The sequence below is a fragment of the Salvelinus sp. IW2-2015 genome, linkage group LG15 (assembly GCF_002910315.2).
Source record: "Salvelinus sp. IW2-2015 linkage group LG15, ASM291031v2, whole genome shotgun sequence".
NCBI classification, from domain to species: domain Eukaryota; kingdom Metazoa; phylum Chordata; class Actinopteri; order Salmoniformes; family Salmonidae; genus Salvelinus; species Salvelinus sp. IW2-2015.
In genome coordinates this window covers 42,630,536-42,657,162 of record NC_036855.1, presented here as the reverse complement: position 1 = coordinate 42,657,162, position 26,627 = coordinate 42,630,536, and the positions used below count along the sequence as shown (strand labels likewise).

Sequence of the window (26,627 nt, the reverse complement as noted above, 5' to 3'; positions counted from 1 at the left end):
AGCATAATAGAAGAACTACACTGAATGATATCCCTATGCGTTTTGTCCCTAGGACATATCAAATATACCCAGATACAACACTATGACACATGAGTGTCAAACAATTTTACCAGTAGGACATTTACGAGTCACTACAGAGAAGTAGCTACCTGATGTTATCTTTTAGCTGCTACCGTAGCTAAAGCCCTAAAGCCAATGTGGCCGACTGTGTTACTTTTATATATGTCACTGGTTGCATCTCAAATGGCATCCCAAATGGAACCCTATTCCCTACTTTTGACAAAGTATTTTCATTTCAATATTTCAATTTAGTGTACTGTTAGCTAGCTAACATTAGCTGGCTGGCTCGCTAACTAACATTACGTCATGCGTTGGGATTCATTGTTTACCTAGCCAGYTATCTAGCTACATTTCTTAACAAAAGACTCTCTCATCTTAATGTGCCAGAGCGCAGAATAACTGATGCATTTTTGAACGCTCTTGAATATGTCCGGTGTCAGTAAACGTTGGCAACAAAGCGCAATTCAATTGTTGCCAGCTGCACAGTTACAGTCACCAACGCTCTGGATAACATGAAAACTGCCTAACCAGCTCTGCTATTGGGAGTAAAATGGTCAGAGTGGGGTGATCTCTCATTATGTGTCTGGAAGTCGCTAGCCAATGTTAGCCAGTTAGCTTAGGTGTTTGACTGTCGTTGTGAGGTCAGAGCTTTCAGAACAACCCTACTTATTGGCCAGAGCGTCCAGTGTGCGCTCTGAACGTGAAACCACAGATAAGCTCTGGGCGAGTAATGTTCAGTGAGCTGTTCTCTCTCTCTCTTAGATGTCTGGAAGTAGCTGGCAAGTTAGTACAGAATGGTTGGATCAACCCTCAAAGAGATGGGTGGGGCTAAGGCTTAAGAGGGTGTGAACAATGCTGAATGGGTGTAGACAAAGAAGGGCTCTCCAATAGTTGTACCAAAACATTGAAAGACGGTTTTCTCAAAAGTGAGTTTAGAAGTTGATCAACTTTCAAAGCAGAATTACTTCCCATTGTTTCCTCAAAAGCAGTAGCTCTGAGTCTCTACTTTTATCCAATGTAAAAAACAGAAATTGAAATGTTGCTACATAAGACCGAATCCAGGTGGTGAGTGACGCACTCTATCATAGTCGCTATGGCTCATTTGCATATACATTGTGTTTAGTCAAAATGTAGATTTTTCGCTGTTTGGGAGTTTCATCTGGTTTTAACAAAATAATGCCTTTGCTTTCATAATCTGCATGTCTTATTGCCAAATTCAGAGTATAAATATAGATTTTATATTATAAATGTAGAATGAAACATAGCAACTGAGCACTTTCACATCGGTTCGGTGGAGGCTAGCTTGTAACACATCAGGCTTTCGCGGCACTATCTTATCTGCTCTATCAAAACCCCTATTCCAAACTGCCTACACCTTAGCTAGCTAGATTAGCTTTCTACTGCATTGATGGATTCCCAGGAGAGAGAAATAGTAATGTTGTGGTGGGAGCTGGTTCAGATGATCAGTGGTGACTACTTTTTGACAGCTGAGCTAGAGAACATCTCCATCAGCAACTCCGCAGACAGCACAGACACCGACGAGCTCGCCAAAGTCGAGGTCAAGCCCCTTAATCGAAGACCACCCCGTTAATGGTGGATCCATCAATTACGGTGCTTCAGTCAGTCGAGGGGGAATATGTCAGAAATGGAAAAGGATCKCGAGTTCAGGTGCACTTGCAAGTCCAACAAAGGGAACCCCTGTTATTTTCTTTTTATCCCAGAGGAGATGGTCAAGAGACATTAACTCACCAATGGTAAGTGCTTGTCATTCAACTGTTAGTGAAGTTTAGTTGGCTGTGAGGGAGTAATGTGTACAGTGTGCACGTTTCTGTGTCTGGTTATCTGTCAGCAGGGTTGGGGAGTAACAGATTACATGACATATGTCATGAAGACGGGTTACATAAATGCATGAAAAATATCTAGTGCTCATTGGCAAGATCGCTGGTTCCCGTGAACCTCTGCAAGAAAACGGTCCTACACATGTATGTTTTCTTTAGAGTAATACAACTATGTTTTCTGTTATTATTGGGGCTGCAACAGAATTAAAAAGTTAACGAGGTATTTAAGAACACCTTCCTAATATTGAGTTGCACCCCACCCTTTTGACCTCAGAACAGCCTCAATTTGTCGGGGCATGGACTCTGCAATATGTCGAAAGCGTTCCACAGGGATGCTGGCCAATGTTGACTCCAATGCTTCCCACAGTTGTGTGAAGTTGACTGGATGTCCTTTGGTTGTTGACCATCCTTGATACACATGGAAACTGTTGAGCGTGAAAAAATCCAGCAGCGTTTCAGTTCTTAACACAAACTGGTGCACCTGGCACCTACTATCATACCCYGTTCAAAGCCACTTCAATATTTTGTCTTGCCCATTCTCCCTCTGAATGGCACACACACACACAATCCATGTCTCAATTATCTCAAGGCTTAAAAATCCTTCTTTAATCTGTCTCCTCCCCTTCATCTACACTGATTGAAGTGTATTCAACAAGTGACAAAAAGGGATCGCAGCTTTCACCTGGTCAGTCTGTCATGGAAAGAGCAGGTGTTCTTAATGTTATGTACACTCAGTGTATGCACATATACATGTAAAGTAAATGTAGCCAATACATTCTGCTGCTTATATGTTTCCAAACGTATGTGTACAAATGTGTACATCTATACACGTGCAAGTGTATGCATATATGTGCACGTACGTGCGCAACAACGATGCAGACAGACACTATGTCTGTATAGTTAGAGCAAGATGTAATTTATATGTAGTGTGTGTGTGAGTCTGAGTGACAGTGAAAGAAGAACAACATGGGCACTCAAGTCAATGGAGTTTGTTTTGTATTAAGTAAATAGTTGTTATTAACTATTTAAATACATGTCTTAAAAGTAACTGAAAACTTTGACTGGTTTTTCTCAAAACATAGTTTGGTAACACTCAGCATGTAATGGCACGTAACTCGCTTTATTTTTGGGATATGCATAGGCACTTAAATAACGTTTAGTCTTGTGTAAACCTTATTTAAAGCTACAAAAGTGTCAGTGTTCAACCTTAACATGTGTTGACAATACAACAGAACAGATTAACCGGAATTACATTTTCTCTCACAGGTGGCCAAAAATAACTATCTGAAAGAACCACGCCACGCCACGCCTTCAGTCTTCTGATCTGACCCTGTAGATGGCTCAATAACCCAGCATCAACAGCCAAACTTAAAGAAATCATTAGGCCAAAATAACCCAATGTGTGTTCTGTCCAACATTTACCCAAATTGGGTTGTTTTTAAAGCAGCATTTTTTTGAGTGCGCGCCGCTTCCTAGTCTGTGGATGTTGTAGAGCGTGAACCTGCAAGAGCAAGTCAGTGCTGTGATGTTTACAGAGAACAACAGGCTGTTGTCCAGGGTCACGCCAAGATTCTTTGCACTTTGGGAGGGGGACACTGTGGAGTTGTCAACCGTGATGGAGAGGTCTTGTGGCGAGCAGGCCTTCCCTGGGAGGTTGATCTTGAGGTGGTGGGCCGACATACAAGCTGAGATGTCTGCCAGGCACACAGAGATGTGTGTCGCCACCTGGGTGTCAGAAGGGGGGAAGAGTAGTTGAGTGTCATCCGCATAGCAATGACAGGAGAGACCATGTGACGTTTTGACTGAGCCGAGTGACTAGAGATAAGAGGAAAGGGCCTAGAACCTTTGCCCCAAGGAACACCAGTAGTGAGAGCACGTGGTGCAGACACAGATCCTCTCCACGCCACCTAGCAGGAGCAGGCTGCCAGGTAGGATTGTGCAGAGCCTGAGACACCTAACCCTGAGAGGGTGGAAAAGAGGATCTGATGGTTCACGGTGTCGAAAGCAGCGGATAGATTTAGGAGGATGAGAACAGAGGAGAGAGGGTCAGCTTTAGCAGAGCGTAGCACCACTGTGACACAAAGGAAAGCGATCTCAGTTGAGTGAGTCGCCTTGAAGCCTTACTGGGTAGGGTCAAGAAGATGATTCTGAGAGATAACGATAGAGTTGGTCAGAGACTACACACATGTGTTTTGGAAAGGAAAGAAAGAAGGGATACCGGTCTGTAGTTTTTGACATCAGGGGGGTTGAGTGTTGGTTTCCTGAGGAGGGGAGTGACTCTGGCCCTCTTGAAGTCAGAGGATGCAGCCAGTGGTCAGGGATGAGTTGATGAGGGAAGTGAGGAATGGGAGAAAGTCTCCAGAGATGGTCTGGAGATGGGAGGAGGGGATGGGGTCAAGTGGGCAGGTTGTTGGGCCGGTGGACATCACTAGTCACAGGATTTCATCTGGAGAAAGAGGTCAAGCCATAAGGTAGTTCTGTGTGAGTGGGAGCAGTTTATGAGTGAATGATGAGCGGATGTCGTCAACCTTTTTTTCAAAGTGGTTAACAAAGTCGTCCACAGAGAGGGAGGAGGGAGGCGGTGGAGGAATAAGGAGGGAGGATAAAGTGGAGAAGATTTTCCCATGGTTAGAGGCAGAAGCTTAAAATGTAGAGTGATAGAAAGTGGACTTGTCAGCGGATACAGAGGAAGAGAAGGTACAGATGTGGGATCTTAACTTGATCACTTTTGTCGCAGAGAATTTTCCTGCTGCATCAGGAAATTCAAATGAGCCTTGTGAATCTCTGAAAATGAGCAGTTCTCCTCTCCATGCAGGGGAAGTCGAGTCATTGGGATCAGGGCTTGCTGTCAAGTAATATTCTCTCTTCAGTGTGCACATATAGTCCTACCGTGTTCGTGTGGGTTTGATTCCAGCCAACACCCATCTGGCACAAATAACTCAATCTCCCCCGATTTACTTGATTAAGTTACACGTTTCAAATATGGACAGTCCAGGATATTTTACCCACAATCTTGATAAGAAATTACTATACCAGACACTTTTGGATAAGATAAATAGGAAACAAATAAAATAATATATATAGGCTACATCAGCATTAGTTTCCATCCATACAAAGTGTTGGATAAATTGCCACAGTAGATTTGGCATGGTAAACAAGGAAATATTTTTTTTATATTGTACGGCCCTTAGTCTGATCAAAAAGGGCTAAATTGTTCAAATGGCAACACCTAGGTAACACCAACATCATCTTTTAGAGAGCGATAATGAGGTAACCAATAATGGTTGCAATTGATCAACTGTGGGGGTGAATTTAGCGCGTATTGATGGTTTAACGAGACATCAGCTGGCAATAATTTAATCTAGTGCCATCGATGGTTGCAATAAACCCTATGTTATTTGATTATATTCCAATAGGCTACCCGATAGCCTAGCCATGCGATAATTTGATTTGGGCCATCAGTTGATCGACAGATGTAGGCCTACTGTAGAGCGATAAACTTTCCTCCAGTGTGGATGCTTACCCAAGTTTTATAGTTATGTGACAGTGACTGCATGGAATTCAAATGAGGAGATAGACAGGTGATAGAGGGAATAAAGAGAAAATCTTCACTAAGGAAAAAATAAGTAGCCCTGTGCCACCACCATGATGACCAGATGCTCTCAGATTATGAGAGCACACATAGTCAGATGACGAGATAGCAGCTGGAGTAGCAGTGTCCTCTGGGGTAATCCATGTCATGGCCAAAAAGTGTATGGACAGAGCGAAGATTGAACACACACTCGCATCATTAGCAAAGAGAAAGAGCAGGCAAGCCAGTGTGAAGCTGTATTGCATTAGTGGAAACCAAGACTGTTCTCAGGGCAGGTCTGACTAGCAAAAGTGACTTTTCGTAGCAGGTTAGGAGAATTTACACAGCAGTTTTAGCAGAATTAACGTGGCAGGTATGGAGAATTAGGTTAAGGTTAGGAAAGGGTTAGGGTTAGCTAAAATTGTCCCAGGCCTGCCCCGAAAACTGTCTTGGTTTCCACAAATGTTGCTATGCTCAAATGTTTCTATCATGATATAACTACTCTCATTTTCAATCCCAAAATGATCTCTCCTCATTTTGGAACAAGAACTGTGGAGACTAGAGACATTTGCTTCTTAAATATTTTTTTTTACCTAGAATGTTGTTGTTTTTTCATTTTCTTCAAGCTCATATAATCTGCTAGCTAGCTTGACTCTATGGGTTATACTCATCATAAAAAAATATGTTTTCCACAGGGCCAAGGACATGAAAAATCGCTTGACTTTCTTGAGGAAGAACGATTTCCATGGCAGCAACCCAACAAACGGTCTGGAGAAAGTCCTGAAGTCAGTCAAGTAAGAGCCTCCTTGTAAAGAACACTCCGGATATGAGTTTCCCCTAGTTACAGATCTAGGACCAGCTTCCCCTCCCCCAATCCTATCCTTAACCATTAGTGGTGGAAATGCAAAACTGACCCAAGATCATCGTCTAGTGGCAACTTCACCCTACACTGTAAAGCACACTCCATCCACTGGTGCATGACTAGACCTCAGAAGAGGATACTGTGACTCAAACTGACTTCATACACTAGTCATTTGAAAAGCATTACAATAACAAACCAATACTTGTCGTTCAGTTTGTGATCAGCATGTCATACTTTTGCAATGAGAGAACAGTTACTGTTACCGTTTTCCTCAATCACCTCAACTCCGTGCTGCTCACAGTAGGAAATACTTTTAATCATAGTCAGAGTATAATGATAAACACTTACAGTACCAGAGGCAGTGTGAGAGAAGGGTTTTTCTTTGAAAAGCTCACACACAATAATAAGAAACGTGATGTATTAGTCCTTTGTCTTTCTGTGCTGTCATTTTTAGGCCCTCGCCAGAGGAGGCCCTGAAGTGGGGGGAATGCTTTGACACGCTGCTGGCTCACAAATGTACGTTTTTCAACGCACAAAGATCCTAATGTCTTTATTTAAAGGTGCTACACATAGGATTTTTTATTTTTCATTGTAATTTCAGAAAATGTCCATAATGTATTTGCTGTTAATAGTGGAATGATAGTATTTCACAGTATTACTTCCCCGCCAGTGTTGTGATTGGCTGTGATATATGCCTGTTGATTTCTCCCGCCGGAGCGGCATCTGTTGTCACAAAGGGAAAGACGTTCTGACTTTGTGGCTGTGTTATCTGGTGGCAATATGATTTTACAGCGATTTAGATGGTACAATGATTCCCTACACTATTCAGTGCTTGTTTTCTCACATAAATTGAAATTGAGCGAACAGTGTAGAATTTTAGCAAGCAGAAAATGAGAGATTTCCACTAGATAACACAGTCAGAATCGCTTTACCATTTTGGCAACAGATGCCGGTCATCAATAGACGAATATCACAGCCAATGATCAAGTTTGCAGACGACACAACAGTGGTAGGCTTGATTACCAACAACGACGAGACAGCCTGCAGGGAGGAGGTGAGGACCCTCAGAGTGTGGTGTCAGGAAAATAACCTCTTACTCAATGTCAGCAAAACAAAAGAGATGATCGTGGACTTCAGGGAACAGCAAAGGGAGCACCACCGTATCCACATCGACAGGACAGCAGTAGAGAAAGTTTTAAGTTCCTATCACTGACAAACTGAAATGGTCCACGCACAGTGTGGTGAAGAAGGCGCAACAGCACCTCTTCAACCTCAGGAGGCTGAAAAAATGTGGCTTGTCCCCGAAAACCCTCACTAACTTTTCCAGGTGCACAATCGAGAGCATCCTGTCGGGCTGTATCACTGCCTGGTTCGGTAACTGTACCGCCCACAACCGCAGGGCTCTCCAGAGGGTGGTGCGGTCTGCACAACGCATCCCCGGGAGCAAACTACCTGCCCTCCAGGACACCTACAACACCCGATTCCACAGGAAGCAAAAAAGATCATCAAGAACAATAACCACCAACCAAGCCACTGCCTGTTCACCCCGCTTCCATCCAGAAGGCAAGGTACATCAAAGCTGGGACAGAGAGATTGAAAAACAGCTTCTATCTCAAGGCCATCAGATGTGTTAAACAGCCATAACTAGCACAGAGAGGCGGCTGCCTACCTACAGACTTGATATCATTGGCCACTTTAATAAATGGAACACTAGTCACTTTAATAATGCCACTTTAAGAATGTTTACATATCTCGTATTACTTATCTCATATGTATATACTGTATCCTACACTATCTATTCTATACTATCTATGGCATCTTAGCCGCTCTGTCACTGCTCATCCATATATTTTATATATTCTCATCCCATTCCTTTACTAGATTGTGTGTATTAGGTTTTGTTGTGGAATTGTTAGATATTACCTGTTAGATACTGCTGCACTGACGGATCTAGAAGCATAAGCATTCCGCTACACTCGCAATAACATCTGTTAACCATGTGTATGTGACCAATCAAATTTGATTTGATTACAAAACTTTAATTATTACTGTGAAACACTATCATCCCACTATTAGTGCCAGATACGTTATGGACATTTTCTGAAATGCACATTTATTTTTGCATTGTCATCACCTTTAACTTTTGTTTAGACTTTTGTTGAGGCAATGTATATTTTCCAAGGGAGCCATGCAAAAAATACCTTGGTCTCAAAATGACTGTGTCAATGAATGAATTTGACAATTTTAAAATGTACAATTGCAATGTGAATACTGCAAGCATAAGAACACAGTCAACAGACTTATTTCCATTGCGGTCCTGTATTTTGAAATATACTATTTAATAACACAATATTTAATACAAAAACACTATATAATATGATATATTGTCTTGGACAGATGGAGTGGCAGTCTTCCAAAGGTTCCTGCAGACAGAGTTCAGTGAGGAGAACTTGGACTTCTGGTTGGCCTGTGAGAAGTACAGGAAAATCAAATCCCAGTTCAAAATGGCCTCCCGAGCAAAACAAATCTTCTCAGAATACATGTCCATACAGTCCTGTAAAGAGGTAAAGCCAATACACAGTACACACACACCATGGTTCATCTTTAGAGTAATAATTTAGTGATGCTGCTACTATTTGAGCAGTTTGAGTTTTTCTGAGAAAGTGTGTTACAGATAAGATGTATTGTTCTTATTTATACCATTTAGAGATACAAAATGGAGTAGGGTGAAGTTGCCCCTAGGTGCTGATCTTGGGTCAGTTTGTCCTGTGTTATATATATATATATATATATAAGAGTGCATTCAGAGTATTCAGACCCCATGATTTTTTTCACATTTTGTTACGTTACAGCCTTATTCTAAAATTGGTTAAATTGTTTTTTTCTACACATCTTACCCCATAATGACAAAGCAAAAACAGGTTTTTTGAAATTTTTGCTAAGTTAATAAAAATAAATAGCTGAAACATCACATTTACATAAGTATTCAGACCCTTTACTCAGTACATTGTTGAAGCACCTTTGGCAGCGATTACAGCCTCGAGTCTTCTTGACCGCTACAAGCTTGGCACTCCATTGTTCTCTGCAGATTCTCTCAAGTTTTTTTTAGGTTGGATCGGGAGCATCGCTGCACAGCTATTTTTAGGTCTCTCCAGAGATGTTCGATTGGGTTCAAGTCCGGGCTCTGGCTGGGCCACTCAACGGCATTCAGAGACTAGTCCCGAAGCTACTCCTGCGTTGTCTAAGCTGTGTGCTTAGAGTTGTTTCTGGCCACCCCTCATAGCCTGGTTCCTCTCTAGGTTTCTTCCTAGGTTTTGGCCTTTCTAGGGAGTTTTTCCTAGCCACCGTGCTTCTACACCTGCATTGCTTGCTGTTTGGGGTTTTAGGCTGGGTTTCTGTACAGCACTTCGAGATATTAGCTGATGTACGAAGGGCTATATAAAATAAACTTGATTGATTGATTGGGTTTCCCGTTGGAAGGTTAACCTTCGCCCAAGTCTGAGGTCCTGAGCCTTCTGGAGCAGGTTTTCATCAAGGATCTCTATACTTTGCTCCGTTCATCTTTCCCTCGATCTTGACTAGTCTCCTAGTCCCTGATGCTGAAAAACATCCCCACAGCATGATGCTGCCACCACCATGCTTCACCGTAGGGATGGTGCCATGTTTCCTCCAGACGTGACGCTTGGCATACACGCCAAAGAGCATACATGCCAATCTTAGTTTCATCAGACCAGAGAATCTTGTTTCTCCATGGTCTGAGAGTCTTTAGGTGCCTTCTGGCAAACTCCAAGCGGGCTGTCATGTGCCTTTTACTGAGGAGTGGCTTCTGTCTGGCCACTCTACAATAAAGGCCTGATTGGTGAAGTGCTGCAGAGATGGTCATCTTTCTGGAAGATTCTCCCATCGCCACAGAGGAACTCTGTCGGGTTCTTGGTCACCTCCCTGTCACCGCCTTTCCAAACCATGTCCAATCAATTGACTTTGCCACAGGTGGACTCGAATCAAGTTGTAGATGCATTTCAAGGATGATCAATGGAAGCAGGATGTACCTGAGCTAAATTTCAAGTCTCATAGCAAAAGGTCTGAATGCTTAGGTAAATAAGGTATGTGTTTTATTTTTTTATAAATTTGCAAACATTTCTAAACCTGTTTTTGCTATGTCATTGTGGGGTATTGTGTGTAGATCGAGAAGGAAAAATATTTATTTAATCCATTTTAGAATAAGGTTGTTACGTAACTAAATGTGGATAAGGTAAAGGTGTCTGAATACTTTCTGAATGCACTGTGTATTTAAATACAGTACTAGTCAAAAGTTGACACGCCTACTCATTCAAGGGTTTTTCTTTATTTTTAATATTTTCTACATTGTAGAATAATAGTGAAGACATCAAAACTATGAAAGCATGTAGTAACCAAAAAAGTGTTAAACAAATGAAAATATATTTTATATTTGAGATTTTTCAAATAGCCACCCTTTGCCTTGATTACAGCTTTGCACACTCTTGGGATTCTCTCAACCATCTTCATGAGGTAGTCACCTGGAATGGATTTCAATTAACAGGTGTGCCTCGTTAAAAGCTAATTCGTGCAATTTCTTTCCTTCATAATGCTTTTGAGCCAATCAGTTGTGTTGTGACAAGGTAGGGGTTGGATACAGAATATAGCCCTATTTGGTAAAAGACCAAGTCCATATTATGGCAAGAAAAGCTCAAATAGGCAAAGAGAAATTACAGTCCATGATTACTTTAAGTCATGAATGTCAGTCATTCTGGAAAATTTCAAGAACTTTGAAAGTTTCTTCAAGTGCAGTCGCAAAAACCATCAAGCGCTATGATGAAACTGGCTCTCATGAGGACCCCCACAGGAAAGGAAGACCCAGAGTTACCTCTGCTGCAGAGGATAGATTCATTAGAGTTAACTGCACCTCAGATTGCAGCCCAAATAAATGCTTCAGAGTTCAAGTAACAGACACATCTCAACATAAACTGTGGAAGGGACTGCGTGAATCAGGCCTTCATGGTCGAAATGCTGCAAAGAAACTACTACTAAAGGACACCAATAAGAAGAATAGACTTGCTTGGGCCAAGAAACACGAAATGGACATTAGACCGGTGGAAATCTGTCCTTTGGTCTGATGAGTCCAAATTAGATTTTTGGTTCCAACCGCCGTGTCTTTGCGAGATGTAGAGTAGGTGAACGGATTATCTCTGCATGTGTGGTTCCCGCCGTGAAGCAAGAAGGTGGTGTGATAGTGTCACCAGCAAAGCACCCCAACACCATGTGATTTATTTAAAATTCAAGGCACACTTAACCAGCATGGCTACCACAGCATTCTGCCGCGATACGCCATTCCATCTGGTTTGTGCTTAGTGGGACAAGGACCCAAAACACACCTCCAGGCTGTGTAAGGGCTATTTGGCCAGGAAGGAGAGTGATGGTGCTGCATCAGATGACCTGGCCTCTACAATCACCCGACCTCAACCCAAATGAGATGGTTTGGGATGAGTTGGACCACAGAGTGAAGGAAAAGCAGCCAACAAGTGCTCAGCATTATATGGGAACTCCTTCAAGGCTGTTGGAAAATCATTCCTCATGAAGCTGGTTGAGAGAATGCCAAGCGTTTGCAAAGCTGTCATCAAGGCAAAGGATGGCTACTTTGAAGAATCTCAAATCTATAATTTTTTTTAAACTTTTTTGGTTACTACATAATTCCATATGTGTTATTTCATAGTTTTGATGTCTTCACTATTATTCTACAATGTAGAAAATAGTAAAAATATAGAAAAACCCTTGAATGAGTAGGTGTGTCTAAACTTTTAACTGGTACTGTATATATACACCTATCGGTTTTGATTCAGAAAATGTGTACTTTTCCACCTAAAATAATTATTTCATATTATTTTTTGTGGCTGACTGCAACAGCAGATGTGGGTAACAACTGCGCATGTGCGCTCTCATGAGGCAAACTCTTACAGGCTAACTACACTGCTCGCGTCGAGTGCGCGAGTGGTGCAATTCTTTGGGGAAATCTATATTATTAAATGATTGCACCCACACTGCTCAAGCGCCAACGAGCATCTGCGTTGCCAAGGGCTAAAATAGAAGTCAGTTCTATTTGTGACGCAGATCGCGCTGCAAGTCCTGCCTCTCACATCTCCTCATTGGTTTATAGAAGCAGGTACCCACGTGCCATTTCCTCATTGGTTATACCCACGTGGGTGACTGAAAGATGAACAAGGTCGGTTGCGGTAATGCAGGTAAAATAACAACTCAATGTTTATATCCCAGGACAAATTAGCTAATAACAGCAAGCTAGTTAAATATGACAAATTAGCTAGCAAGCGCAAACTAGCTAGCTAAATTGCCAGAAATGTTTAATGCTTTTTGACCTGTCCCCAAATTAATGTAATTGGTTCAGAGTTTGTTTTGATATTTTAACCTGCGTGTCGTGATCGCGTTTGGTGTGGGGGGACAAAATAAATGTATGCACGATGGCGCACGCGGCTTCGGTTCCGTGTGAGTTTTATGGAGGAGAAGGAGCTGGCGCAAAAGTTAAAACCAGTTAGCCTGAAGTTATTTCTGAAAAGTGAAAATCCGAAGAGATGGTATCAAGAGCAAGGTGGAGTTCGGTCCCTGGCTGCAAGAAATCTAGGGAAGAAGACACAAAATGTCACTGTTTTTCGTAGATGGCTCGTAGCGATGACAAAAAACTGTAAATTCGATGTCAACACTCCTACAGCCAATCTTGCTAATCTACGTGTGTGTAGTAGCCTTGCACTTCATTGACTACGAAAGAGATATACAATCAGAAATGGGGGAAAAACACAAACTCAGACAACGGTTCCTTCTATATTCTGCATTGTTGTATTCGGGGCGTTTGACAAATATAATTTGATTTGTATTCCCATGGACTGGATATGGTACCTTGCCAAAATACAGAGGCGCTTATGAGAAAAGTGTCAAAGCGAGCATCTGGAGGTAGGTAATCTAATCATTGCAGTTTGAGTTGATCGTATTGTGTTGTAACCATTGCACCATATAATGTAGATATGGCCTGGGCGCTCTACCGGTTAGCATGTGTGGCCTGTCTTTATGACAAGGGGTTGAAGAGATGAGACAGTAATTGTGTCATCTAACATTGCAGAATAGACAGAATAAAATGTAAGGTTGTTGCATTTTAATTACTTGTCTACTCGCTTATTTCATAATCAGAATCTCCAATGTCTGATGTGTGCGCTAGCCATGGTTTAATTTCATTTAACATTTCATGCTTTTAACAACTGTATATATCACGTTTTAGGGAAGACCTAGATGCAGACAGTGTCAAAGTAACAAACATTTATTACTAGAACAGGGGGCAGGCAAAACGACAGGTCAAGAAGGGCAAGCAGAGGTCAGTAATCCAGATCAGATTCTAAAAGGTACAGGACGGCAGGCAGAATGGTCAAAACCGGGAAACTTGAAAACAAGAACTAAGAAAAAGACAGGAGCAAGGGGGAAACCGCTGGTAAGCTTGACGAACGAAACGAACTGGCAAGAGACAAACAGAGAACACAGGTTTTACACAGTGGATAATGAGGGGAGATGGGAGACACCTGGTGGGGGGTGGAGACAAGCACAAAGACAGGTGAAACAGATCAGGGTGTGACAGTTTTGCAATGCGTGAACTACATGGCCCCAGGTAGGCCTATTTGGTTGCATGTAGTCTGGTCTATTGTGTATTCGTAACCTCCACCTCCCCTGTCGATAGTGGCCATGAGTATCCTAACAATATAATTACTTTTAGCCCCATGGCCATAAAACATTCATTAGATATTATAAACATGGTATCACATTATACTTGTTAGGATGGAAGTTTCGCTTTGTCAATACACATAAGAATAATAATTTGGCATACAACCCATACTATACCAACGGTAAATTCCTTTCACATTTAGAATTGTATATATAACGAACTACCATTGTGCCACAAATAACTGTGAGGTCAATGACCCCAACTCACTCGCCGATTCTGGCCTCAATAGATTGGTCTTCAAAGAACCAAGCAACAGCAAGCTCCTCTGGCAACCATGTGAGTTGATGTTGTCAACTGAATATTTTCACACCTTTTCCTGATGTGTTGCCTAGCCATGGCATATTATTAGCATGACAACATTTCAGGCAACTGTATAGCCAACTGACATTTACTCCTGAGGTACTGACCTGTTGCACCATCTACAACCACTGATTATTATGTGACCATCCTGGTCATCTATAAATGTTTGTTCTAAAACGATTTTCAATCTGGCAATGTACTCTTATCTCCACCCGGCATAGCCAGAAGAGGACTGGCCACCCCTCAGAGCCTTGTTTCTCCCTAGGTTCCTGCCTTTCTAGGGAGTTTTTCCTAGCCACCGTCCATCTACATATGCATTGCTTGCTGTTTGGAGTTTTAGGCTGGGTTTCTGTATAGCCCTTTATGCTGACGTAAAAAGGCTGTTATAAATACTTTTGATTGATTGCGTGGAATACCTTGGCCCAAGATCCACCTGGGGTATATGATTGCCCATAGTCTGGTGTGTTTATTTGTATTTATTTTTGCAGTCACAGTACCTAACCTGACACACACACACAATACAGTGCATTCTGAAAATATGCAGACCCCTTCCCTTTTTCCACATTTTGTTACATTATAGCCTTATTCAAAAATGGATAACATTTTTTTTGCAAATGTATTAAAAATGAAAAACAGGTATTCAGACCTTTTGCTATGAGACTCGAAATCGAGCTCAGTTGCATCCTGTTACCATTGATCATCCTTGAGATGTTTCTACAACTTGATTGGAGTCCACCTGTGGTCAATTCAATCGATTGGACATGATTTGGAAAGGCACCCACCTGTCTATATAAAGTCCCACAGTTGGCAGTGCATGTCAGAGCAAAAACCAAGCCATGTAGTCGAAGAAATTGTTTGTAGAGCTCCGAGAAAGGATTGTGTCGAGGCACAGATCTGGGGAAGGGTACCAAAACATTTCTGCAGAATTGAAGGTCCCAAAGAACACAGTGGCCTCCATTATTCTTAAATGGAAGAAGTTTGTAACCCCCAAGACACTTCCCAGAGCTTGCCGACCGGGCAAACTGAGCAATCGGGGGAGAAAGGCCTTTCTGAGGTAGGTGACAAAGAATCCGATGGTCACTCTGACAGAGCTCCAGAGTTCCTCTGTGGAGATGTGAGAACTTTCCAAAAGGACAACAATCTCTGCAGCACTCCACCAAGCAGGCTTTTATGGCAGAGTGGCAAGACGGAAGCTACTCCTCAGTAAAAGGGACATGACAGCCCGCTTGGAGTTTTTTTTAAATGCACCTAAAGGACTCTCAGACCATGAGAAACAACATTCTCTGGTCTGATGAAACCAAGATTGAACTTTTGGCCTGAATGCCAAGAATCACGTCTGGAATAAACCTGGTGAAGCATGGTGGTGGCAGCATCATGCTGTGGAGATGTTTTTCAGCGGCAGGGACTGGGAGACTAGTCAGGATTGAGGGAAAGTTGAACGGAGCAAAGTACAGAGAGATCCTTGATGAAAACCTGCTCCAGAGCACTCAGGACCTCAGCCAAGACAACGCAGGAGTGGCTTCGGGACAAGTCTCTGAATGTCCTTGAGGCCCAGTCAGAGCCTGGACTTGAATCAGATCGAACATCTCTGGAGAGACCTGGAAGTAGTTATGCAGCCAAAGGTGCTTCAACAAAGTACTGAGTAAAGGGGCTGAATACTTATGTAAATGTGATATGTTTTTTTAATTTTGAAATAATTTGCAAACATTTCTAAAAAATGTTTTTTACTTTGTCATTACGGTGTATTGTGTGTAGATTGATTTAATTTTTAAAATCAATTTTAGAACAAGGTTGTAACAAAAGGTGGAAAAAGTCAAGGGATCTGAATACTTTTCGAATGCACTCTACCTGTAACTTAGGCTATTCACAAGTCCTTGGAKTCTTCCACTTCCTGAAAACCAGTGTAGGCGATAGATATTTGGCTCGGATGGCATTTACCATGGAGGACACACCATAGTGCTCTCCAAGCAGCACGTTAAGATATGGCAGCCCTTTTTGGTTTAGAGGCGAAAGAAACGCAAACATATTATAGGTGAGGTGCTGGCTAGCGGAGTAGAACACTTTAAAAATTAAAGGGAGAGCCGCACACTCTAGGAGCTCAGATGCAATAATTTAATAACCTAATAACCAAAGTTTCCATCAGGGTATAAGGACAAACACTGCGGGGTGACTAGTTTAGTTTATATAGTGTCAAAGGACACACACACAGGTGTCTGTAATCATTGGCAGGTGTGGCCTGATATCATTGGTTAATTCTCAGATGTAAAAATAACATACCAAAAACATGAAAGGATAGCATACGGTCATAGATACAATTTGGCTACAAACATTTACAATTGCAAAATCACAATAATCACAAGAATGGCTTCAGATCAAAGTCTACGTTAAGACTGAAGGGAGCAAGGCTCTTTAAATTAAAGATCCAGGCAGCCTCTCATTTTATCAATAAATTGTCGAGGTCAACCCCTCTCCTAGGGAGGGTGACCTGTTCGATGCCGATATAACGTAGGGATGAAATCGAGTGGTTTGGCTTATCTTTCACATGAAGATGGGTAACACAACCTGCAACCCACCCTGATCCAAAGTAATTATTTTTAATGGAGCATAATCCATAATCACATATCAATGAAGCATGTTGCCAATTCCTGTTGTGTTGTTTTTTCTATTTTTGTTTTTCTGTCTTCTGTTGGGGTTGGGGGGTATTATATTGTTTGTTTTCATTATCTGTCTGTTTGTAAAACTGAAAATTCATAAACAAAATGTAAAAAGTACCATTCAACAATACATCAGCKTCCCTCCAGTAGTTTTTTTTTCATCACTCGCAAGTATTTCGTCGTCAGACATGCTTGTAGGTTGTTGTTTACTTCTTAAAACTAAATCTGTAACACTATGCTACCGTCTTCACTTTTCCTCAGGGAAAAAAAACTAGCCTCTGATTGTGAATAAGGGCCTTACGTGCAGTTTCTATGTAAAGGGATTCCCCCACGAGAGCGCACATACACAGTTACCTATCTCTGCTGTTGCAGTCTGCCACATAAAATTAATGATATAAAATAATCGCAATCGTTTTAGGTGGAAAACTACACATTTTCTGAGAGGGGGAAAAAGGCAAAACGCCACCTACCTAGTTTCAGTGTATGGAATCACTTGGGAAATGTTGGATTTTAGGCAGACTTCCCCTTTAATAGACCAATAAGAAAGAGTTCCAAACCTCTCTGCCAATAACAGAGTTTTCTGTTTTCCCCTCCCCACTCAGACCACTCCCAGACAATTATTGCTTAAGAAATTGCTCTTGCTAAGAAGCTATTTTTGTTTCTTGACCATTTTGAATGAAAACAAATCACAGTAAGGTACAGTATTTAACTCTTACCCAGAAATGATTTGATAGTGAGATAAAAACAGCTGCATTGTGATCCTTTAAATCTAGAATCCTTAGTTACTCCATCCATTTTTGGACATATAAATTAGTGATATAGGAGCTTTGTTCAATTGTTGAACCAAAATATACGCTTTTTTTACTCCAATGTTTGTAAACAATGTACATGTGAATAAACACTGTATACCCTCAAAACATGGTTAAAATTATAATTTTGATATGATGGATGGTCAGTCTATGCATTTGAGAGTGGTTACATTTCTCCAGGCCTGTCCCTCAGCTTTTTACCAAAAGAGGCGGGGTAACCAATTTGTTTCAATTAAGGACTAGCTTTAAATTGGGGGAAGGGAAGCTGATCCTAGAGTTGTGCCTAGGGGAAACCTCACTCCGGAGTATATGAAACATTAGCAGGGTGTGATATTTAAAGTGGCAATCAGCTGTTGAAACAATAAAATGTTCTCCTCGCCACGGTTTCGCTAAAAAGCTGAGGGATGGGGCTGGAGAAATTTAACCACTCAAATGCATAAACAGAACTATGGATGCAGAAGTATAGTTTTAACCATGTTTTGAGGCTATACAGTGTTTGTTTACCTTTTCTTACAAACATTAGAGTAAAACAAGCTTATATTTCGGGTTATGATGGGGTACAACAGTTGAACTCCGCCCATGAGGCATTTGTTATATTCTACAAAAATCAATGGATACATATCATTAATTTATAAGTACAAAAATGTATGTAGCTACTGCAGATCCCTTTTAAGAGCCTCCTTCCAATAACAGGTGAATCTGGACTCCTACACCAGAGAGGTCACCAAGGAGAACCTGCAGAGCACCTCGGCATTGACCTTTGACCTGGCCCAGAACAGGATCTATGGCCTCATGGAGAAGGACCCGTACCCTCGCTTCCTGCGCTCGGACCTCTACAGGGACTTGACCAACCAAAAGAGGTTCAACACCATGGTGCTAGATCTGCCCTGAGTTGGAAGAGAGATTGAGGACATTGGATGACTTGGAGTCCTGGTTCGTGTTCATTAGAGTGATGGACATTGGAGAGCTGTGCCAAGGTGACATTCACTTTGTCTAAATTGGTTTAGATAATGGGTTGGTACTATTTTTGTCAGTGTTATATTTACCTCATCTGATTCTCCATGGGCATTTTCCCAACCTGGTTCTGTGGTCATTGGTTTCTAATGAGTCAATTAATTTTTTTTTTTGAACAAATACAGCTCCCATATCCTCATGGGCCTTCCTGTTTGTGGCATAGCCCAAACCTTCACTGCCTTCTATTTCTGTTTGTAACACAGGCAGATTTCTGACACTTCTCTATTCCAAAGACTATAAGATGCTATACACTATATCTAGGAGGTGTTCAACATAGCCAAGAGGCCATCCGGTGTATTCAAACCGTTGTGCAATCCACAAACATGGTGCAATGAAAYCCCCCCCCCCCCCAAAGAATTATACAAGCAATCCTATATGATCTTTTAATATTTCAGCATTGGAAGCTCTGCAATACAAGGTGGTTGTCCCTGCTTATAGAAAACCTTGACCATCAGCATCCAGATTCTAAGTGCAATATGAATGTTTTATGTACAGTGCCCTCAGAAACTATTCACACAACCTTTTCCTCATTTGAGATTAAAATGTATTTCATTGTAATTTTTATCAACGATTTACACAATACTCGAACATATGTGCAAAAATATATATAGATATAAATATAAAAGGAAAATTAAACACTAATATATCTTGATTAGATAAGTATTCAACCCCCTGAGTCAATACCTGTTAGAATCACCTTTGGAAGCGATTACAGCTGTGAGCCTTTCTGGGTAAGTCTCTAAGAGCTTTCTACACCTAGATTGTGGAACATTTGCCATTCTTTACAAAAGTAGTCAAGCTCTGTCAAATTGTTTATTGATCATTGCTAGACAACCATTTGCAGGTCTTGCCATAGATTTAAGTAGATTTGAAGTCAAAACTGTAACTCAGCCACTCAGGAACTTTCACGATCTTCTTGGTAAGCAACTCCAGTGTTGATTTTGCCTTGTGTTTTAGGTTATTGTCCTGCTGACTGAACCAGGTTTTCCTCTGAAATTTTGCCTATGCTTAGCATAAACTCCCCAGTCCTTAACGATTACAAGCATACCCATAACATGATGCAACCACAACTATAGAGTTGAAGTCAGAAGTTTACATACACCTTAGCCAAATACATTTTACCTCAGTTTTTCTTTTCACAATTCCTGACATTGAATCCTAGGAACAATTCCCTGTCTTAGGTCAGTTAGGATCACCACGTTATTTTAAGAATGTGAAATGTCAGAATAATAGTAGAGAGAATGATTTATTTCAGCTTTTATTTCTTTCATCACATTCCCAGTGGGTCAGAAGTTTACATACACTCAATTAGTATTTGGCAGCATTGCCTTTACATTGTTTAACTTGGGTCAAACTTTTCGGGTAGCCTTCCACAAGCTTCCCACAATAAGTTGGGTGAATTTTGGCCCATTCCTCCTGACAGAGCTGGTGTAACTGAGTCAGGTTTGTAGGCCTCCTTGCTCCCACACACATTTTTCAGTTCTGCACAAACATTTTCTATAGGATTGAGGTCAGGGCTTTGTGATAGCCACTCCAATACCTTGACTTTGTTGTCCTTAAGCCATTTTACCACAACTTTGGAAGTATGCTTGGGGTCATTGTTCATTTGAAAGACCCATTTGCGACCAAGCTTTAACTTCCTGACTGATGTCTTGAGATGTTGCTTCAATATATCCACATAATTTTCCTACCTCATGATGCCATCTATTTTGTGAAGTGCACCAGTCCGTCCTGCAGCAAAGCACCCCCACAACATGCTGCCACCCCCGCGCTTCACGGTTGGGATGGTGTTCTTCGGCTTGCAAGCCTCCCCCTTTTACCTCCAAACATAACGCTGGTCATTATGGCCAAACAGTTCTATTTTTGTTTCATCAGACCAGAGGACATTTCTCCAAAAAGTACGTTATTTGTCCCCATGTGCAGTTGCAAACTGTAGTCTGGCTTTTTTTATGGCGGTTTTGGAGCAGTGGCTTCTTCCTTGCTGAGCAGCCTTTCAGGTTATGTCGATATAGGACTTGTTTTACTGTGGATATAGACACATTTATACCCGGTTCCTCCAGCATCTTCACAAGGTCCTTTGCTGTAGTTCTGGGATTGATTTGCACTTTTCACACTAAAGTACGTTCATCTCTAAGAGACAGAATGTGTCTCCTTCCTGAGCGGAATGACGGCTGCGTGGTCCCATGGTGTTTATACTTGCGCACTATTGTTTGTACAGATGAACGTGATATCTTCATGCATTTGGAAATTGCTCCCAAGGATGAACATGGAAGAGGTGCGTACTGGTGGCAGAGGCGCAGGAGAGCAAAAACTGTGTTACAACGGCGCAGTTTAATAATAAAAATCACCGTAAACAGAACAATCATAACAATGGGTACAAAACCCATCGCACACCAGAATAACGGGCACAGGCACTTACAATAAACAATTCCGGACAAGGACATGGGGGAACAGAGGGCTAAATACACAACATGTAATGATGGAATTGAAACCAGGTGTGTGGGAAGACAAGACAAAAATTAAAAATGGATCAATGATGGCTAGAAGACCGGCGACGCCGACCGCCGCCCGAACAAGGAGAGGAACCAACTTCGGTGGAAGTCGTGACAGAACCAGAGTTGTGGAGGTCTACAATTTTGTTTCTGAAGTCTTGGCTGATTTCTTTTGATTTTCCCATGATGTCAAGCAAAGAGGCACTGAGTTTGAATATAGGCCTTGAAATACATCCACAGGTACACCTCCAATTGACTCAAATTATGTCAATTAGCCTATCAGAAGCTTCTAAAGCCATGAAATATTTTTCTGGAATTCTCCAAGCTGTTTACATACACTAAGTTGACTGTGCCTTAACTTCTGACCTACTGGAATTGTGATACAGTGAGTTATAAGTTAAATAATCTGTAAACAATTGTTGGAAAAATTACTTGTGTCATGCACAAAGTAAATGTCCTAACCGACTTGCCAAAATTATAGTTTGTTAAGAAATTTGTGGAGTGGTTGAAAAACAAGTTTTAATGACTCCAACCTAAGTGTATGTAAACTTACGACTTCAACTGTACCTGGAAATATGGAGAGTAGTACTCAGTAATGTGTTGTATTGGATTTGCCCGAAACATAACACTTTGTATTCAGGAAAAAAAGTTAATTACTCTGCCTCTTTTCTTACAGTATTACTTTAGTGCCTTGTTGCAAACAGAATGCATGTTTTGGAGTATTTTTTATTCTGTACAGGCTTCCTTCTTTTCCCTCTGTCATTTAGGTTAGTATTGTGGAGTAACTACAATGTTGATCCATCCTTAGTTTTCTCATAATGTGAGAAAACTGAGGATCACAGCCATTAAACTCTGTTTTTATGTCACCATTGACCTCATTGTGAAATCCCTGAATGGTTTCCCTCCTCTCTAGCAACTAAGTTAGGAAGGACTTCTGTATCTTCGTAGTGACTGGGTGTATTGATACACCATCCAAAGTGTAACTAATAACTTCACCATGCTCAAAGGGGTATTCCATTTTTTTTTTTTTACTTGCTCGACTGAGGGACCTTACAGATGTGTGTTGTGTACACAGATGAGGTAGTCATTCAAAAAATAATGTTAAACGCTATTATTGTCTAATAAAATGCATTTGCTAGCACGTACCCAGAGAAAATTATTTTAATGTAGAGGTGCTGACTAATGGTGAATAAACTGTAAGCTATAAAAAAAAAGAGACTTTTTAAACGCTATTATTGCACACTGAGTCCATGCAACTTATGAAGACTTGTTAAGCAAACTTTTACTCATGAATTTATTTAGGGGTTGAACACTTATTGACTTATTGAAAAACTTAATTACAATTTTGACATTATGGGGTATTATGTGTAGGCCAGTAACAAAAGGTATCTCAATTTAATCTATTTTAAATTCAGGCTGTAACGCAACAAAATGTGGAAAGAGTCAAGGGGTGTGAATACTTTCTGAAGGTACTGTATAAAGGAGAAATAGTATAGTACCCTGTACGTTTTTGTATATTAGTATCTTATATAATAGTAATTGTTTTAGGGAGGCTCATATACTACATACAAGTAACAAACAGCGATAACATGGAAAAGCAATTTGTCATGAATAATTAATCTCATGACATCCACAGCACATATCTGACTTTTAGAGACCCCTAAGGAGAAAAAAACATGTTAACTAAACAAAATGGGTCATATGAAAAAGCGTGACCGAAGTTATAGAATAACTGGTTTGTTACTTATGCTGCAAATGTACAAAGACACTGCTTATTAAGAGTGAATTTTGGTGTATTCACTATGTACAATCTAACACATGGAGGCATTTTAATTAGCCTATAGTCAACTGACACGTGCGTGTCACACGAGACGTCATTTTGAATATTGATTAGCTCCCAATGTGTTTATTCCAGAGACTTACTGTTTCTTTCTGTGGCTGCAGCTCAATCCCCTCTTTCCACTGATATAAAGCTTGGCCTATTTCATAATATAGGGTTTGTGAAAGTGGTGTTTTTCTACACATGAGAGGATCCAGACAAGAAAATTGTCACAAAATCATATTTAAAACCCAAGCCTTTTGAGCTGGCAACTCATACGACCCCATCAGAGGAGACTCACAAACATGACAATGTCGTCTGAACTTTGACACCCACGTCCTAATTTCAAAGATGTCTGAACCGTTTGAGCTACAAACTAATAGTCACCAACATCAACAGATAAGACTCAAACATTCAGCACTCACTTGTTTTACTATACATCGCACACAAGCTTCAGGGGCGTCATCGGAAGGTAACCTGTGAAAATGGGACAACATGAATAGGGTATAAAAAGTGCCATAAACAAAGTGACTAAATATGGGTATAGATGTATATAAAAACATTTTTTTGCTTATCTCCTACATATAGACCCAGTCGGTATTAGATGGACCGTCGCGGCCCAGCCTGCCTGTGGGGGAAACAAACTGTGGTAACCTAGGTTACTCTATTGGCTCACAGCAAAAACTTGACCTTTTTCAAACACAGTTTTGTTGTCGTCTGCTTGTTTTAGTCAATTACAAAACTACATTTAAGAAAAGTACAACATGTATAAAGATAACTTTTCAGCATTGCCTGCTCCATAGCATTCTCACTACTTAGAAAGATGTAATATTGTAGGGCTTCCCTCATGCCCCTTTTCATGACGAAGCTAGCAGCCATGCGAGCGAGCGTGTGTGTGTGCTAGCTAGCTACCGACCGGAACATTAAGCTAGCCAAGACCAACAACACAAACAAACTGACTATACAGATACAAGTAGTGGGTGGACTTACAAACTGACTGTACTAAACAAGTTAAATGTCTTACCTGTGATAATGTTTTCCACACACATAGCTACGTGTAGCCTACTTGGACACCGAGTCCCCACATTTCCCACTCTCCTACGCTGAATAGCCTGAAGCTACAGGGCTCTTCTCGCAGGCTCCATTTTCCTACGTGGGAGCACTGCAAAATCAAAGACGAAGTTGGCTCTTGTACAATGGGAATATTTGTTTTCCCCAATTTGTGAGCGTGGTCGAGGGGAATTCCTTATTATTACGTGACTATTGACTCAACTATAGCACAGACACTTCAAAAACATATTCCTTTTGATTTATTTTTGGGCTGTTTTGCCATTTATGAATCTGTTGTCAATGTGTTTCTATGGGCTATAGCAGTAAAAGCCAAAAATGCAATATTTTATCAAATAATTGTTTTATATATTTGTTTTTATACCTACAGGGGTCCTAAAAAGCTATTTAGCTAAATGATCCATGGCATGACTATCTTAAAACATGTTAGCTTAGTAGATAATGCAAACCAAGGGCTTAGATCAGATGTTTAAATAAAATGACTGATAAGTGCAGTGACTGTAGATTCTGAACTTGTATCATTTTAATTGTCAGTTCCTATTCAATGGATGCAAAAAGATATACTGATAATTTTACTGTATTTCTTAATGTATTGTTAACATTAACTTCAATGCAGTATTACCACAATGTTACTTTTGTTCTCCACCATTAGGCAAAATAAAGTACTCTGTGAAATGGCTGTTGCTTTAGACATTTAAAAAAATATTAAATGTCTGTCTAATCTTGTTGTCATGTCAGACTAGTCTTGTTTTTATGAATACCAAAATTCAATAAAATCAAGTATAACATGGCCTCGTATCATTTAATTGCATAAACTGTCAAGCTATTCCACAGCCCAAAGGACACTGGAAGTTGTGGTTAGTGTACTCACTAAGATTAGAAGGTTCGATCCCAGGTCGAGGTGTACTTTAAAGATGGGTCCCGATGCCTCTCTGCTTGGCATTAAGGAGATGGATTGAGGGTAAGTCCCTGCATTAGACTACTGTCCTGTCCAGGGGGTACATCAAGCTGCTAAATGCTACAGAAACAGGAGATAGCCATCTGGCCCGGACAAAGGGCTTAGTAATTGCTACTGCACCTGCATATTGTGCCAGCTGGTGGATGCGACTATGTGTACTGTCACCTACAGAACACTAGAGGGCAGTGACAATCCTACAATAGGAATGACTATAACAAAGACTGTAGATAAATGTGCATCAGTAACTTTCTCACTCATTTACCAAAATAATCTGAAATGCAACCAAAACTAACAGCAAATGCATCCAACAAATGTGTAGAGTCACAAGCTTGATGTAGTCATTGTGTGCTATGAATATGTGACCAAATACTCTACTTTTTACTACTTTTTAAAAACGTCATGCCTGCAGGGGCAGTATTGAGTAGCTTGGATGAAAGGTGCCCAGAGTAAACGGCCTGCTCCTCAGTCATAGTTGCTAATATATGCATATTATTATTAGTATTGGATAGAAAACTCTAAACTTCTAAAACTGTTTGAATTATGCCTGTGAGTATAACAGAACTCATATGGCAGGCAAAAACCTGAGAAGTTCCACTTCCTGTTAGGATTTTTTCTGAGGCTGCTAGATTTTCAACCAAGCTCCCATTGAAATTACAGCGAGATATGGATGAGTTTTCACTTCCTACGGCTTCCACTAGATGTCAACAGTCAATAGAACTTTGTCTGAAGACTAATGTGAAGGGGGGCCGAAGGAGACAGGAATGATTCACCACTGCCATGAGGTGACCACGCATTGACCACGCGCGTTCACGTGATAGGCAGCTCCGTTCCATCGCTCAACTGAAGTCAATGTAATTCTCCGGTTGGAACGTTATTCAAGATGTATGTTAACAACATTCTAAAGATTGATTCAATACATTGTTTGACATGTTTCTACTGACTGTTACGGAACTTTTGGACATTTCGTCACGTTATAGTGGACGCGCTTTGACTTTGGAATTGTTTACCAAACGCGCTAACCAAAGTAGCTAATTGGACATAAATAACGGACATTATCGAACAAATCAAGCATTTATTGTGGACCTGGGATTCCTAGGACTGCATTCTGATGAAGTTCATCAAAGGTAAGGAAACATTTATCATGTATTTTCTGGTTTCTGTTGACTCCAACATGGCGGCTAATTTTACTATTGTTCTGAGCTCCGTCTCAGATTATTGCATGGTTTGCTTTTTCCGTAAAGTTTTTTGAAATCTGACACAGCGGTTGCATTAAGGAGAGGTATATCTATAATTCCATGTGTATAACTTGTATTATCATCTACATTTATGATGAGTATTTCTGTTGAAACGATGTGGCTATGCAAAATCACTTGATGTTTTTGGAACT

General features: G+C 40.9%; 1 protein-coding gene across 2 annotated transcripts in view; it reads left to right on the top strand.

Annotated features, from left to right (window-relative positions):
• Positions 1-25,073, top strand: part of rgs3b (regulator of G protein signaling 3b) — a 102,405-nt gene extending 77,332 nt beyond the window's left edge. For both annotated transcript variants that reach the window (XM_024003170.2, XM_024003171.2), the window contains 4 exons: positions 6,165-6,263; positions 6,786-6,847; positions 8,729-8,895; positions 18,583-25,073. In XM_024003170.2, coding sequence (XP_023858938.1) covers positions 6,165-6,263; positions 6,786-6,847; positions 8,729-8,895; positions 18,583-18,780 — 526 coding nt within the window. In that variant the 3' untranslated portion in view covers positions 18,781-25,073. The remainder of the gene's footprint in view (positions 1-6,164; positions 6,264-6,785; positions 6,848-8,728; positions 8,896-18,582) is intronic.
• The last annotated feature ends 1,554 nt before the right edge of the window (positions 25,074-26,627 follow it).